The sequence below is a fragment of the Rousettus aegyptiacus genome, unplaced genomic scaffold, assembly GCF_014176215.1.
Source record: "Rousettus aegyptiacus isolate mRouAeg1 unplaced genomic scaffold, mRouAeg1.p scaffold_m13_p_8, whole genome shotgun sequence".
Classification (NCBI taxonomy): Eukaryota; Metazoa; Chordata; class Mammalia; order Chiroptera; family Pteropodidae; genus Rousettus; species Rousettus aegyptiacus.
In genome coordinates, this window is record NW_023416311.1 from 15,152,844 (window position 1) to 15,168,917 (window position 16,074).

At 52.6% G+C, this 16,074-nt stretch overlaps 3 protein-coding genes across 11 annotated transcripts in view; 2 read left to right on the top strand and 1 right to left on the bottom strand.

Annotated features, from left to right (window-relative positions):
• Positions 1 to 2,672, top strand: BRICD5 (BRICHOS domain containing 5). 3 transcript variants are annotated; one of them, XM_036225992.1, is made up of 5 exons: positions 1 to 1,272; positions 1,477 to 1,632; positions 1,710 to 1,811; positions 2,065 to 2,218; positions 2,319 to 2,440. In XM_036225992.1, the coding sequence occupies exons 1-5, from the start codon at positions 1,132 to 1,134 to the stop codon at positions 2,411 to 2,413; spliced, it is 648 nt and encodes a 215-aa protein (XP_036081885.1). In that variant the 5' UTR covers positions 1 to 1,131; the 3' UTR covers positions 2,414 to 2,440. The 3 variants fall into 3 exon arrangements, with proteins under 3 accessions (XP_036081885.1, XP_036081884.1, XP_036081883.1); XM_036225991.1 differs by lacking the exon at positions 1,477 to 1,632 and having other exon boundaries at positions 2,065 to 2,672; XM_036225990.1 differs by having other exon boundaries at positions 1,164 to 1,632; positions 2,065 to 2,672.
• Positions 2,378 to 6,325, bottom strand: MLST8 (MTOR associated protein, LST8 homolog). Of its 4 annotated transcripts, none has more exons than XM_016136543.2 (9): positions 6,271 to 6,325; positions 5,574 to 5,748; positions 5,349 to 5,400; positions 5,103 to 5,265; positions 4,599 to 4,674; positions 4,364 to 4,516; positions 3,438 to 3,562; positions 3,106 to 3,269; positions 2,378 to 2,962 (listed from the first exon to the last, which is right to left on the bottom strand). In XM_016136543.2, the coding sequence occupies exons 2-9, from the start codon at positions 5,700 to 5,702 to the stop codon at positions 2,844 to 2,846; spliced, it is 981 nt and encodes a 326-aa protein (XP_015992029.1). In that variant the 5' UTR covers positions 5,703 to 5,748; positions 6,271 to 6,325; the 3' UTR covers positions 2,378 to 2,843. The 4 variants fall into 4 exon arrangements, with proteins under 4 accessions (XP_015992029.1, XP_036081881.1, XP_015992028.1 ...); XM_036225988.1 differs by having other exon boundaries at positions 5,349 to 5,406; positions 5,556 to 5,748; positions 6,138 to 6,296; XM_016136542.2 differs by lacking the exon at positions 6,271 to 6,325 and adding an exon at positions 6,138 to 6,253.
• The window catches only part of CASKIN1 (CASK interacting protein 1), a 26,061-nt gene continuing 16,183 nt past the window's right edge, over positions 6,197 to 16,074 (top strand). For 2 of the 4 annotated variants that reach the window (XM_036225978.1, XM_036225979.1), the window contains exon 1: positions 14,505 to 14,638. In XM_036225978.1, the coding sequence (XP_036081871.1) occupies positions 14,545 to 14,638 (94 nt within the window). In that variant the 5' untranslated portion in view covers positions 14,505 to 14,544. Of the gene's footprint in view, positions 6,309 to 6,349; positions 6,655 to 10,909; positions 11,395 to 14,504; positions 14,639 to 16,074 lie in introns of those variants that run through there. The other 2 variants (XM_036225981.1, XM_036225980.1) reach the window with 2 other exon arrangements.

The window sequence follows — 16,074 nt, forward strand, 5'->3', positions numbered from 1 at the left end:
AATTCCAGAGCTGGAAACCCAACCCCATCTCAGGCTCATTACAGAGGGGCAGGTTCTGAAAAACCAGGAAAAACGAGGCACAAAGCAAAACCAGAGTAGAAAAGGGCCCTGAGTGAAACTGGTAAAGTCAACCATGTTGTGAAAGCTGCCAGTGTCCAGGGAGCCCTGATTGTTGCAATCCGCATCAAGTAGCTGGAGATGCAAGCTGGGAGCCAGGACCATAGCATAGTTCAATTAGAGAAAGCCACACCAGGCAGGGACTGGTGGACATGAGACCAACCTAACCATCCCAGGGTGTCAGGGAGATTCAAATAGGATACCTTTACTGCAGTGGAGCCTCCTGGAAGCCATCCTGGTCTCAGGGGTGAGCTCTGTGGGATGCCAGGAAGCCTCTCCTGTGTTGGGGGTGCTGGGAAAGAAGGAGGTGGTGCAAAATCCAATACCAATTTTTCACAGAATAGGCATTTACAGATGGTTTGTTGTGTGCCAGGCACTGTGCCCAGCCCTAGGAGTCTTGCGGTAATGAGAGACTAGAAACAGACCTCTAGGAAAAATTAAATCTGCCACCAATCATATTCTACATAAAAGTTGTCCTGATTCGGCCTGGGCTACTTTCTATGCCCTTCAGTGGGGCTTGATTTCCACGATGAAAATGCTCTCGCCGTCCTTCCAGGCCCATGTGCTCTCCAGTTTGCACAGATCAGATATCTGGAGAGCCAGGCACACAAGCACGCACCCCCTCCCCCACCAGGTGGAGGGAGAAGACTGTCCTGGCTCAGGTAGCTGGGCTGGGGAGGAGGCAGTGGGATCAGGAGGGGAGGGGGCCATGATGGTTGGCTCATCAGAGGCTTCCTGAGGTTTCTCTGGCTGACTCCAAGGGGTGGCGGACAATCAGCACATTGTCACCAGGGCTGCAGCATGGAACAGAGGAACTGCTGTACAGAGCGCCCCGAGCCTGGGCCTGTTGGGGTGAGTGCCTCCCCACTACCCAGTGCCCTCTCCTGGGACAAAGACCCAGGGCATGCCCTAAGCAGGAGACAGGAAGGCAGTGCCCATCTTTCATACCTCCTCAGCCTCTACCTTCTAAGCCAGCCTGCTCGCCGATCTCTGCTCTAGGCTCCACTGACTGAAATGTGCCCCCAAGTGAAGACCAGGCCCTGCCATGGGCGCTGGACAACCTCTGGCCTGCTGCTGCTGCTGCTGCTGCTAGCACTGGCTGCTGCTGGGGCTGTGGCTGGAGGGCTTCTTGGCTTCACTCATAGCCCTCCCAAGGTGAGCCCTCATCAAGACCTGGGCAGGGGTATGAACAGCGGGATGGGGGAGGAGACCAGCATATCCCGCCCTCCAGTGGAGCCAGCGCTCAGAGCTGAGCTGATGGCAGGACAGGGGTAGAGGGGGCAGAAGTCTTGCAGCAGTGCTGGGGTAGGGTTGTGGGCTGCCCCGGCCTGCCCAGCTGAGTTCCAGCTCTCCACTCAGCCACTGCTGCAGATGCTCCATCTGACCCTCCCAAGCCCCAGGGTGTTCCAGTACAACCAAACTGCCCAGGTGGACGTGGCCCGGAATGTGGCAACCATCAGGGTGACCCCGGCTCAGAGCAACCACAGCTGGGCAGTGTTGTTCGACGGGCAGAACGTGAGTGGGCTAGGGGGTGGGAGGATCACTGCCCACGGATATTCAGGTGGACCTGCCTCATCTGCCTGCCTCCCCAGGGATGTGTCTGCTACCGCCCCGCAGAGCATAAGGCCTGCTTCCTCCGCCTAATGGAGCCCCGAGATCATGAGACCCTGCAGCTTCTGATGAACACCTCAAGGGTGAGCAGCCCCTGTGCACACACAGCCAGCCTTCCCAGGCCAGGGGCCAGACAAAGGGTCCTGTGTATAGGGGCCTGGGGCAGGCGGGGGCTCTAGTTTCAGTGCAACAGAAGCTCTATCTTCCCTTGGCTAAGGCTGCTGACAAGAGCTGAAGGCAGGGCTGGCACAGTGCTGGCATGTCCAGGGATACATGAGCCCTGCCCAGTCAGTCCACGTGTCCCTGGCCCATAGCCCACCAGAGCCTTCTTTGCAGGCCCAAGGGTCTCACAGCCCCAGCCAGGACACCCACTATACCCAGGAGCTGCTGGAAGTTCTTGGGAGTCATGAAGTGGAGCCTGCCCAGGTGGGGGCTTCAGTGCGGCACCTTTGCGAAAAGACCCCCATTTATTGGGCACGTCGCACAGAGGGTGAGTCAGGGCCGGCTGTGGGGAGAGGCCTGGGCTCCTGCAGGACAGTCTGGGAGAGGGGGAGGTGCCCTTTGGGGTTTACAGAGGACCCTACCCCCAGGGCCACGGAGGCTGCGGCTGATCTACCTGTGCATCGACATCTGCTTCCCAAGCAACGTCTGCGTGTCAGTTTGCTTTTATTACCTCCCAGACTGAACCCCCAGCACTCCCAGCCCCACAGGCCAGCCAGCCAGTCCCATCACCAGTACCGTGGAGGGCAGCTGCTGGCAGGGGCTAATAAACCCCTCCACTTGGCTGTGATGGTCTTCTCTGTGGCCTCAGGACACAAAACAGTGGTGGGGAGCAAAGGAAGCACTGGCTTCGGGTGGGCACTAGCTACGTTGGCTCAGGTTGGTCTCCTGAGCCCTGTCACACTCAGATAAGCAACTAGGGGCTAAAAGAGCCCACAGGCAGACCAGCTTGGCCAATCTAAGTTGGCCAATGGGGCCAGGGTAGGTCAGCCAGGTCCAGCTAGCCTAGGCTGATAGAGGCTAGCCCACGGGAGTTCACTGTGACCTGGGCAGCTGAATAGCCACACCCAGCTGGTGCCACTTGACAACTGCCTGCAATCCCAAGTGGGCGCAGGCTAGCCCAGCACACTGTCATTGAAGGCCAAGCAGACCACAGCTTTCTGGTGGCCACCGTACTCTCTCTTGATTTCTCCTGTCTCCACGCACCAGAGCCGGGCCAGGTTGTCAGAAGAAGCTGCAAGGAGGAAAGGCATGGGCATCAGCCCAGGACACAGCCCCAGGCTAGGCCACACTGGAGGTCAGCTCCCAGGCAGCAGTGGAGCGGCGGCAGCTGCCATTGGACTAGTAGGGCGGGGAGGCAGGGTGGGTGGGACTCACCAGTGACAATGTACTGGGAGTCCCCTGAGAATGCGCAGCCCCACATCCAGCCTCGGGATGACTCTCCTGGGTTGCTGCTCTTGATGCTCAGCTCTGTCATCAGGGAGAAGTTGGATGTTCTCCAAATCTTGCATGTCTGGTCAGCTGAGCAGGTGGCAAGGAGCCTAGGGATAGGTGTGAGGGTGGCGGGAGTGTCATCATAGCCACTCCAACCTTGCATCCCCTTGCCATCTATCAGGCAGGCCCAGAACCATTAAGCCCCCAGCCCCAGGCAGGTCCCGTTCCCACAGAAGCCATCTCAGAGCCCCTGGCCCCCCAGACCCTGCACACACGTGGAGTCCGGGCTGAAGCGGCACTGTAGAGCGTAGCGGGTATGTGCTGGGATCTTGGTCTTGGGGATGAGCTGTGTCACCTCGTCACCAATGCCCCCTGTCAGATTCCAGACATAGCAGTTCCCCTGAGGAATATGAAGAAAATCATGGGAGCCTCCAGTCTGACACAAGGTGGGGTGGATGCACTAGTAGCTAGACCCAGATCTAGGAGCCACCATCCTACACTGTGGCTGTGCACAGGGATCTAGTACCCAGGGACATGTGGCAGGCCCATCTGGTCCTGGTCCCAACCCAGGGCCATACCTGGGCTGAGAGCAGGAAGCCATTCCTAGCCTACCTAGAGGATGCTGCTGGTCAACTAGAATACAAAGAATGAGATGGGAGGAAGGCATCCCAGAGTGAGAGAACAGCAATGCAAAGGCTCAGAGGAGAGCAATCTGGGGATGTCATGGGACGAGTGATTTAATGGATGTTAAAGGGATAAAATAAGGCTGAAGAGGAGATTAGGGGCCAAACCACAGCAGCTTGAGGCCATGGGACCCAGGGGAACGATGTGATCAGGCTGGTACTGCTAAAGGATGCTCTGGCGGCAGGAGACTAGATGGAGAAGGTAGGAGGTAAAAGAGGAGAGAAGGAGACTATAGAGAAAGGGAGACAAGAGAAACTTGGACCAGGAGGTGAGGGGGATGGGAGACTTGAGAAATTCAGAAGCTGGAATCTGCTGATGAGCTGCAGCAGGTAGTGAGAGATGGCATCTGACTTCGGTGGGTAGGTTGGAGCTAGAGCCCAGGAGGAGGAAGCAGGACTTTGGGGTAAGGGGAAGGGCCTGGGGACATCTAGGGAATAAGCCAACCTACCAGGAATAAAAGAGACAAGGGACTGAGTGCTGAGCTGACCTCCCCCACTGCACCCACCCCAAGACTCACGGTGCTGTTTACTGCTGCCATGTAGCTGGCATCCGGGTCTATGTGGGCAGATGTGATGGAGACCTCAGGTTCAGGGATTAGTTGCTCATTGTGGTCAGTTTTCAAGTCCCAGATGTGGATGGCACCGCTCTGGTCACCCACAATGAGTTCCGCCTGGGGTGTAGGGGTGGTAAGGTGGGGCAGAATCCCTGTCCTCCAAAGCCCCAGAGTCCCCAGCTCTGTGCATACTCCTCACCTGGTTGGGGTGCAGGCACACACAGTTAATGGGGGCATTCACCTGGAAGATCCGCTGACATTGCAGGTTCCGGGACCTTCAGGGTAGGAGACATAGACATACACCGCCTGTAGTGGATACTGTTAGTGCCCCACCCAGATGCCCTTTCCCTGATCATTTATCCTTGTCCCTCTGCTGATAGGCGCAGCCCCACAGGAAATACCTGGGAGACTCAACCCTCCCCAGGGGAGCCACCTGAAGCCAATGCTAACTCAGGGCCATAAAGGAAAGACTTGCTCTTTGATGCAATTTACTTTCCAGAACTCTCTATGGAATCAGGCTGAGGCTGGACTCATCTTTGTGTGGCTTCATCCCTGCCCTGTGCTCAATGCCCTCAACAAATCACCTGCACAGCAAACCATGTCTCAGTCTCTGCTTGGAAGGGACCCAACCCAAGTTAGCCTCCAGACTGGCTCTCACCACCACACATCCAGGCAGCAGGCCCCTCCTACCTGGCACCCTCACCTGAGATCCCATATCCGGGCAGTGCAGTCCTCCCCACCCGTGTACATCCAGCGGCCATCCTCATGGAAGCCCACAGACGCGATGTTCTTATTGACCCCATCATAGCTGATGATGGGGTTGGGGTTATTAGAGTTGAGATCATACATGCGGATGTGCTGGTAACCTGTGAGCACAGGTCAAACTAAGGTTTGGCTATGCCTAGAGCAAACTGCCAGAAATTAGGGGCTGGATTGAGGGTACAGGTACCTGCAGCAGCAATCATGCTGCGGTCAGGTGTGATCTCAAGCGCGTTCACCTGCTGGATCTGTTAAGGAGGATGATGAGTAGATCCCTGGGGCCAGGGGACCTCAAGGCCTCCACCACCTGGCCGGGCTACTGCATCCTCTACATCCCAGGCCTCTACCCAGGCTGTTATCCCCACCAGGTGTTCTGCCCAGCTCCACTACTCCTGACCTCCCCAGTCAAGGATACAGAGTCCTGGTGTTGCACTGTACGGGTGCAGATCCCACTGTGGGCCTGCCAGAACCGCACTGTGTGATCATAGCCCGCAGTGGCCAAGATGACGGGGTCACTGCCCACTGTGCCTGGGGACGTGTTCATGTTGTGGCTGCCTGGAAGATTCAGCAGGGGTCAAAGGTCACAGCATCTGGAAAAGAGAAAGGCTAGTAGTATTTGCGGTATACCTTCTCTGTCCTAAGCAGGTTATAGGTACAGTAGGTGCTGAGAGATAGGTATTATCATTCCCATTTTAGAGATGGGAAACAGGGTCCGAGAGGCTCAGGGACATGCGTGACAGCTGGCCAGGGACGGCTCCCAGTTCCAAAGTGTGTGCTCGGTTCTCCGCCCCACAGACTCAGCTGGGTGTTACCCCACCCGCCACCAGCAGAGGGCAGTCACGCCCGGGGCGCAGCTCTGCCGCTGGGGAGGGCCGCGCGTGCGCAAGACGGCGAACGGTCCGGGAGGAAAACCGAGCGCTGCGACAGCGCATGCGTAGCAGGCCGGCAGCTAGACCTGTTGTGAGGGGGCGCTCTGTACCTGGACCTTCGCACTTCCCGATGCTGTGTCGACCGCTCTGGCTCCGTCTCGCTGAACCGGCTTTCCCCGGGCGCACCTTCCCGGCTACCTGGTAGCCGCTTTCCAGCCCTCCCTCGTCCCACGGTCTCCGTACCTTACATACGGCTCTGCGCTCTGCCGTGGTCCAGGACGGTGAGCGGAGTCGGAGTGAATCGCTAGAGGCTGAGGCCGAGCGTAGAGTTATCGATGGGCGGGCGACACCACGGCCGTAGGGGGGTGGGTGGGACGAGACCAAAGTTCTGGTGCTGGGGACCCCTCCCACCTGGGAGGAACCAGACGCGGCCTCAATGCTGCCTGCTGGCACGTAATGAACGAACAAAGAGGCCCCAGCCTTCTCCCCGAACTCGGGCGCCCCACCTTGTGGAACGGCTACTAGGTCGGAGTCCTGCCATCCCCTCCTTCCCCGGATCCCCTACTCCCCATGCCGGGTAGTATTCCCAGGTAAATTACAGAATGCCAAGTTACATTTGAATTTCAGGTAAGCAACAATTTTTTTCAGTCTAAGTATGTCCCAAATAGTGCGTGACATATACCAAAAAGTTATTAGTTGCCTATGTGAAATTCGCATGTAACTGGAAGTACTGTAGTTTTATTTGCTGGATCTGGCAATGGCCTATCTAGCCCCGTCCTAACCCTCAGGTCTCCCAGCTCAAGCCAGTGACTCCCTCCAAAACTGGGGTCCTTCCTACCTCATTTTCCATTCCAGCCCTCCCACACTGCACGCTTGTGGCCTCACTCTCACAAAAAAAATAGAATCAATGCTACAGATTCCCACAGTTTATTCCCACCACGTTTGAACACAGCTGCACCACCTCCACCCTTCCTTCCTCTGGCCCCTTGACATTCCCCCATCCATCCACCTAATCCCTGAGTCCCTGGAACCTCCTTCCTGTGCCTTCTCCACCTCCCCTTCTTTCTTGCTGTCAGCCTTTAAACACCATAAAACAACCCAAAATTCTTAAATCCAGCACTCTCTCTCCTTCAGAGAGCTGTCTTCACTGCCTCATGGTCCCACACCCCTCCCCTTCCACTCCTTGACCTGCTGCTGTCTTGTCTTTTACCCTCAACTCTCAGTGAAAATGTCACAAGGTCACATTGCCAAACCCAGTTGATACTTTTCCATCTGCATCTTGACACATCTGCACAGTGGTTGACAGCATCGCTCTTGAAAAGCTCCTGTCACCTAGTGTCTTACCCAGGCACTCAGTCTTTCTCTGCCTTCTCCTAAAGGCTGGTACCCTCCAGAGTTTCTATCTCTGCACACCCTTGTCGCTGGGACCTCTAGTCCATTCTCCAGGACTTCCAATACCTTCCCTGCTCCTGGACCTTTCTATCCCCTCTCCAGCTCAGATACGGCCTTATTGTTCCTTGAAGGCCCAGAGACACCTCCACTTTCCATAGCCAAGACTGTTCACCATGGACCTACCCCTTCTGTGTGCTAGTGGCCACCCAGTGTTACAGCTAGGTGTAATCTGGATGTATCCACCATCCCCTCTTCCATAACAGCCTCTTGACCTGTCTTCTCACATCACTCTGGCTTCCCTCCAGGCTATCCTTAACATTGCAAAGTGAACTTTTAAAAACCTAAGTCTGAGCTTTATTAGAAGCCTTCAGGGGTCCCCCATCACCATCCAGACTCCTGGGCCTGGCCCATGTGGACCCTGCAGCCTTCTTCCTCTGTCCGCTCCATAAACCACATGCTCCTGGGCAGAGTAGATGACAATCTTGGATTTGCCACTACACACTCCCCTCTGAACCCTTATTCACAGCTAGGATGCTTTCCCCTCCACCTCTTTACTGGCTAAACTCCTGGTTTTCAGCACCTTTATAGCATTTTGAGGGCACATTCTGTGTGGGGCATTATGCTGGTGTTTTTGTTTTAATTTGTTTTAATTACATTCACATAATATGAAATTAACAATTCTCACAACTCAGTAGTACATAGTACATTCACAAGGTTATGCAACCATTACCTCTGTCTAGTTCCAGAACATTTTCCTCGCCTCAAAGAAAATGCATTTATGGAGTCACTCATTCCCCCTGCCCTCTCAACCCCTCAACTCCTGGTAACCACCAATCTACTTTCTGTCTCTCTAGATTTGCCTATTCTGGATATATATATTTTTTAATTTTATTTTTTTTTAATTCTCATCCCCCTACCTTCTTCCCTTTGGCATCAGCTTGTTCTCTATTTGTTTTGTTTATTCATTTGTTTTTGTTTTTTTTTAGATTCCACATATAAAGTGAAATCATATGGTGTTTGTCTTTCTGTCTGACTTATTTCACTTAGCATGATACCCTCTAGGTCCATTCATGTTGTTGCAAATGCCAAGATTTCATTCTTTTTACGGGCAAATAATATTCCATTGTGTGTGTCTGTGTGTGCACGTGCATGTATATGTATGTGTACACGTACACATCATGTCTTCTTTATCCATTCATCTGTTGGTGGACATCTAGGTTGCTCTCATATATGGCTATTGTAAATAATGATGCAGTGAACATAGGGGTGCATATATCTTTTTAAATTAGTATTTTTTATTTCTTCAGATACATACCCAAAAGTGGAATTGCCAGGTCATATGGCAGCTCTATTTTAAATTTTTTGAGGAATCTCCATACTGTTTTCTATAATGGCTGCACTAGTTTACAGGTCCACCAACAGTATATAAGGGTTCCCTTTTTTCCACCCTCACCAGCACTTGGTATTTGTTCATTTATTGATGATAGCCACTCTAACAGGTGTGAGGTGATATCTCATGGTGGTTTTAATTTGCATTTCCCTGATGATTAGTAATGTTGAGCATCTTTTCCTGTCCGTTGGTCATCTCTATGCCCTCTTTCAAGAAATGTCTTTTCAGGTCCTCTGCCCATTTTTTAATTGTATTTTTTTTTTTTTTGGTATTGTTATGAGTTCCTTATATATTTTGGATATTAACCTTTTATCAGATGTGTTATTTGCAAACATCTTCTCCCATTTAGTAGGTTGTCTTTTCATTTTGTTGATGATTTCCTTCGTTATGTAAAAACTTTTTAGTTTCATGTAGTCTTGTTTATTTTTTTAATTTTTTTCGTCTTGTTCGAGGAGATATATCCAAAAAGATATTTACTAAAAGTGATGTCAAAGAGTTTACTGCCTACATTTTCTTCTATGAGTTTTATGGTTTTAGGTCTTACATTTAAGTCTTTAATCCATTTTGAGTTTATTTTGTAATCGGTGTGATAAAGTGATCTGGTTTCATTTGTTTGCACGTATCAGTCCAGTTTTCTCAGCACTACTTGCTAAGGAGACTGTTCTTACTCCACTGTATATCTTTGCCTTCTTTGTCATAGATTAATTGACCTTATAAGTGAGGATTTATTCTGGGCGCTCTGTTCTATTTCATCGATCTATTTATCTGTTTTTATGCCTGTATCACTATGTTAAATTATTGTAATATAGTTTGATATCAGGGAGCATGACACCTCCCACTTTGTTCTTTCTCAAGATTTCTCTGGCTATTCTGCATTTTTTTGTGGTTCCATATAAATTTTAGAATTAGTTTTTCTAACTCTGAGAATGCCATTGGTAATATAATAGGGATTGCATTGAATCTATATATTGCTTTAAGACATTTTAACAATATTAATCCTTCCAATTCATGAGCCAGGTATATCTTTCCATTTATTTGTATCTTCAATTTCTTTCTTCAATGTCATAGTTTTCAGAGTGGAAGTGTTTCACTTCTTTGGTTAAATTTATTCCTAGATGTTTTATGCTTTTTGAGGCAGTTGAAAATGGGATTGTTTTCTTAATTTCTTTTTCTGATCATTTACTATTGGTTATAGAAATGCAACAGATTTCTATATACTGATTCTATAACCTGAATTCATTTATTAGTTCTAATAATTTTTTGGTGAAGTCTTTAGGGTTTTCTATATATAGCATTGTGTCATTTACAAATAATGAAAGTTTTACTTCTTCCTTTCCATTTTGGATGCCTTTATTTCTTTTCCTTGTCTAATTGCTGTGGCTAGGACTGCCAATACTATGTTGAATAGAAGTACTGATCATGAGCATACTTGCCTAGTTCCTGATCTTACAGGAAAAGCTTTCAGCTTTTCACCACTGAATATGATATTAGCTGTAGGTTTATCTTATATAGCCTTTATTATATTGAGATATATTTCTTATATACATACTTTATTGTGAGTTTTGATCATAAAGGGAAGTTGAATTTTGTCATATGCTTTTTGGCATCAATTGAGATGATTATATCATTTTACCTTTTATTTTGTTAATGTGATGTATCACACTGAATTATAGATGTTGAAGCATCCTTATAACCCTGGGATGAATCCTATTTGGTCGTGGTATATAATCCTTCTAAAGTATTGTTGAACCTGATTTGTTAATATTTTGTTGAGAATTTTTGCATCCATGTTCATCAAGGATATTAGGCTGTATGAATATTTCATTTAAATAGAATTAAACACTATATCGCCTTTTATGTCTGGCTTCTTTCAAGTTCTCAAGGTTTGTCTAGGGTATAGCAAGTATCAGTACTTCATTCCTTTTTATGGACAAATAATTTTCCATTATATGGATAGACCACATTTTGTTTATCTATTCATTAGTTGATGGACTCTGAGTAGTTTCAACTTTTTGGCTATTACAAATGATACTGCTATGAAAATTCTTGTACAAGTATCTTTTCGAGTAAATGTTTCCATTTTTCTATACATATACCTAGGAGTGAAATTGCTGGTTCACATGGGAACTCTATATTTAAATTTTCGAGGACCCGTCACGAACTATGAGGAATGTTTTACCTACGTTATACATCAGATCTTCACAATGAATCTGCCAAGGAGAAACCAACCCCTTTTTGGAGATGAGAAAACAGGCTCAAAGATGTAGAGAGATGCGTCCAGGCATATGGCTGGCACATGACAGAACCTATCCTGCTGGGCTCAGCTCTTCCCCGGTCTCATCCCTTCTGGCTGGGGTGATTGTTCTCCAGGCAGCCCCTGCATCTCATAAGCCCTATTCCTCTGAGGCAGCTCCACCAGGCTCAGAGGCAGCTCTGGAAGTGGCAGATGAATACATGGGCTCAGAAGGCTGGAAGAAGAGCCCTGTGAACTCCAGCACCTGAAGGATGTCCAGAACAAACTGGCAAAGGAAGCTGAGAGCAAGAGAGAGGGGTAGAGCTGTGGGAAGTTTGGAAGACTTGGCCAGGTGTCTGTGGGATTTTCACCTTGGGTCCAGGGACAGGTCCTAAGCTGTTTGCCTTTCCTGTGGGGGTTATGGGTGGAGCCTGGGGCCCGCACATGTCCCATGCCTAAGGGTAAATGACAGACTGGGCCAGGCGCCTCACCCAGCCTGTGCAATTCCAGCATCTCTGCTGAGTAGGAACGGGGGGATGGGATGCATAGATGTGCATTCCCTCTTATGTCTCAAACATCAGTTGATGTTTGATTACAGATGTGGCATCAATGAGAATGATAGAAACCATAGCAGCTAACATATGCTGCATGCTCCCAGCAGCCCATGAGGAGGGTACATTCGTCATCCTTATTTTATACATAAGGAGATGGGCACCAGGGCTCTAGGGGGGTGGGGGTGGGGGAGGAGCACCAGGAAGCACCTGAAGAGGAGCACAGCTGGTGGACAGGGGCAGGGGCTGGCCTGCTACTGGAGGCTGCCAGTGCAGCTGGGAAGGGGGCCAGCCCAGGCTGCAGTGAAGTGGCTGGCAGCTCTACTCCAGGCTGAGCCTTAGCAATTCTGCTGGTTCAGCGGCCCCTCCTTTCAGAGATTGTGCTCATCCTCAGAAGCCTGACTTCCTGGAGGGAAGTCCCACACCTCTGCATCCTCATCCCCTAGCTCAATCAGCCCGCTTGCCATGCTGCCCCCATCCGCAGCCTGGGGTGACCCCAGGCAGATGCACATCTCTATTTTCATGTGGACCCTCCCATCAGCCTTGGGCTGCAGGCAGAACTGCTGGCCCATTTTATAGATGAGGCAGCTTGTCCAAGGTCACTGGGCTGGCCAGTAGCAGATCTAGGACTTCTTGACCCTTCCTAGGGTGTTTAGCCTCACCAAGCAGGGTGAATCTAGGAGAACGTACAGCTTTCTTCCCAAGTCTGTCCTCCTGAAAGTGGACCACACAGCAAGATGCCCATCCCTAGGGGACAAGAGTGACTAAGGGGTGCCCGTTTGTGGGGTACAGATGAAGCTGGAGCTGGGCAGAGAACAGAGGTATGGCAGCTGCAGACAAGGGCCAGTTGATTACCCAGAGGAATTCGAGAATTCTAAATTGGAATTTGACCTTTCAGGTCATGATGAAGGTGTATTTGTCAAGGTAGGAGGGTAAAACATATTTTAACAGGTTAATAGCATGATTTATAATGTTAAATATTTAGACATTCAGTGTGTGGGCCCTGCAAAATGTTAGGCTCAGGCCAGAATAGTTTACCTTAACCAGCCAAAACAGAAATAATCATAAGGATGATAGCTATCTTTATATTTTTATTTTTTGTAGTGTTTTCTGTGTGCTAGGCACACTGCTAGGCTCTGCAAATACTAAGATGAATAAAATACAGTTGTTCCTCAGACAACCCAGGTAGAGAGACCCAAGAATATCACAGTATCCAAGGCAGCCATTTGTTGAGCACTTACTAAGTTCTACTGCAAAGTGCTTTATCGATAGCATCACAATGAATCCTTAAATAACCTAAGGGGAGTATCAGTCTCACCACATTTTACAGAGGAAAAACAGATTCAGAAAGATAACATGACAGAAAAACCAGTAAGAGGCAAAATTGGGACAAGTGCAGAGCCCAATGTGGGTTCAAAGTTCAGACTCATGATCTTGAGACTCTGGGAACTCGGACGAGTCACTTGGCTTCTCTGAGCCTCAGTTTCGTCAACTGTAAAATGGGCTCATCTATGAAGTCACTAGCATGGCTCCTGTTCCAGCAGATGTCCAAGAATTAGTCACCATAAAGGATGGGGAAAGGGCCCTTGCGTTTAGGGATCCCTCTGACAGCCCAGATCTAGGCTTGCTCCCTAAACTTCATAGGAGACCCCATGGGGAGAGAAATGGTCAGCTGCCCACATCAAGGAATCCCAATGCCCCAATTTCGGTCACTTTCCTTCTGGGGGTGCTTGATGTCTTGGGCTTTAAGAAGAGGGTCATTAGGCCATCATGTGGGCAAACTCACCAGATGCTTCTAACAGCTTTGCCCAGTTGTGGTGATGCTCTTACCCTTCCTGCAAATGAAGAAACTGAACATGAGCCAGGACAAGTTGAGGGCCTGAGGCCCAGGAGATCAGAAAGGTCAGACTTCTGTGTGTGGGAGTGGGGTGGGGGCCGAATGTCAGTGGACTGTCCTGTCTGGGGCTGCCAGAGTCTAGCTGGAGGCTGGAGTGTAAGCAGGCTTGGGCGGGGGCTCAGTTTGGTGCTGGACAAGACTGATCTGTGCTGGAAATGGGAGGATTGGGGCCCCCTTAGTAGTAGGTGTGTGGGGGGGGGCTGCACCTCAGTTGGGGGAACTGCACTGGGGTTGGGGTTCAGCTTGAAGCTGGTGTGGGGCTGTTGCTCTGTGCTATTTGTGGAGAGCCAGAGGCTGCGGGGAAAGAAGGTGCAGTTGGTGAGGGGGGTGCGGGTTCCCTGACACCGAATTCATTATTGGGAGATTCCTCTTCACAATTCCTCGACACCTCCCACGGGAACCACGGGCCAGAAATGTCTCAGTCTCTGGCAGGCCAGCTCCCGTGCCGCCGCTCGTGCCCCGGTCTCCCAGTGCCCGGGTCCCCGCCCGCCCATTGCCGCCGAGTTCCTCCCCCCTTGGGTCCCGCAGCCTCAGGAAGCCTCTTAGGCTCAGCCTCTCACCGCTGCTGCGGTGTTGGGGCTCAGGGTCCAACCTCCCAGCAGCTGATGTCCCCAGGCCCCGGAGCTCGCTCAGAACCGCCGGGTGTCCGCAGAGTCCCGGCCTGACCCCCACGGCCTGCACGTGGGGAGGGGGCGTCTCAGGAGGACGAGGCCTGATGTAGGGGCGGAGCCAAGGAGCTAGGCGCGCAGCCCGCGCGGGCAGACGGAGGTCAACAGCTGCAGGAGGGGGACCCAGGCGTCCGGGAGACGGTGCCAGGTGCCGCGCCCCCACCCCGCGCCTGCCGCCGGCCCCCGCCCCCGGGCCGCCCCCCGCCCGTGACGCGCTCCCCGCCCCCTCCGCGCCCGGAGCCCGAGCCGGAGCCGGAGGACGGCGAGGGGTGCGGGCGGCGGGGGAGGGAGGAGGATGCGGCCGGCGCCGCGGGGCCGCCGCCGCCGCCTCTGAGCCGCGCCAAGCGCACGGAGCGCAGCCGCGTCGCTGCGGCCCCGGCCGCGCCATGGGGAAGGAGCAGGAGCTGGTGCAGGCGGTGAAGGCGGAGGACGTGGGGACCGCGCAGAGGCTGCTGCAGAGGCCGCGGCCCGGGAAGGCCAGTGAGTGCGGCGGGGGAGTTGGGGGTCGGAGGGGCGCGGAGTGAGGCGGTGGGAGAAAGAGCCGCGGTGCGCCCGGAGGCCACCGCCAGCGCCGACCGAGTCCCTCACCCCTCCTGGCGCAGGCCGGGGAGGGGGATACTGTTGGTCCCCGGGGGCGGGGCGGGGCCAGCAGCGCCCTGACCCTTGGTCTGCATCACTCGCCCCAGCACTGAAGGAGGGGCGGCACCCTGCTCCCCGCAGTCGCTCCGAGCCCCCAGTGGGCACCTGGCGGCACCCATCTCCCTGGTCGCAGGCGTTCGCATCCCTCCCTACCTCTATCCACCTCCCTCTGGGGGCTGCGGGCTGACAGCTGGAGGTCCCTGCTGGGCCTTTAAAGGGCGAGGCAGATGCCTTCCCCATGGAGAGAGGGAGGGGGCCCTTGCGGTGAGGGGCATCACAGGCTGACAGTCCCTGTCAGAGAACCCTTCCCCGCCCCATGTTTAATAACATGCTTTGCAGGGAAGGGGGGAACAGGACCGTGCTGGGGGTGTGGCTGCCCAGGCATGGCTGGCTGGGGGCCATTTACTGATGGGGAAGCAGAGGCCCAAGGTCGCCCAGCCCAGGGCAGGCTGAGCTCCAAGCAGGTACAGACCCTGCAACGGACCCTGGTGGTCTCTGGCTTTCCTGCTGGGAAAGGGGGCTGTGAGGAAGGAGGATGTTCCTACTGGCTATCCTGAGCTTGTGCTGTGGGGACCCCAGGGAAGGGTTGGAAGCTTGGAGCCCTGATCCCAGCACTCATCCCAGCTCAACCCAGACCCTTGGGGGGAGGAGGCACTGCTGGAAATGGATGGATGGGCGTGTGGACCAGCCGCGTGTGCGGCTGCGCACGTATGGCCGAGTCAGTGTGTCAGGGCACCTGTAGGGGCGCAGGCAGGGCTCTGCAGGGTCGCGTATGGGGTCTAGGTGCCCCACTGCCCACCCCACCACCAGGGATTATATATGTAAGCCACGGAGGCCTCCTCCCCTCTCTCCAAGGGTGGTGCTGAGAATTGAGACTGCTTCATGGCAGGTGGGAGGTCGGTTCTTGAGCCCCAGGGGGACCCTCCTGCTGCAGCCTATTTGGTTGGCTCCTGTCTGCTCTATGCAATTAGAGAGCCTCACATCTGTGCCTTTCAGGCACACACACACACACACACACACACACACACACACACACGGGCTGGCTGTGCCTTCTGCACCCAGTTGGAGCTGACTTCAGGGCCTCAGGACTCAGAAAGGGAAGACTTCCAGGCAGAGGCAGCCTCAGCTGAGCCTCCTAAGCAGATGGCGGGATTGAGAGGTGCTATGCAAGGTCAAGGCTTCCACCTAGTGGCTGTGCTGCCTTGGGCACAGACAACTACACCTCTCCAGGCCTCAGTCTCCTTGTCTGTAGGATAGGGATAATTGGGGTCCCTGCC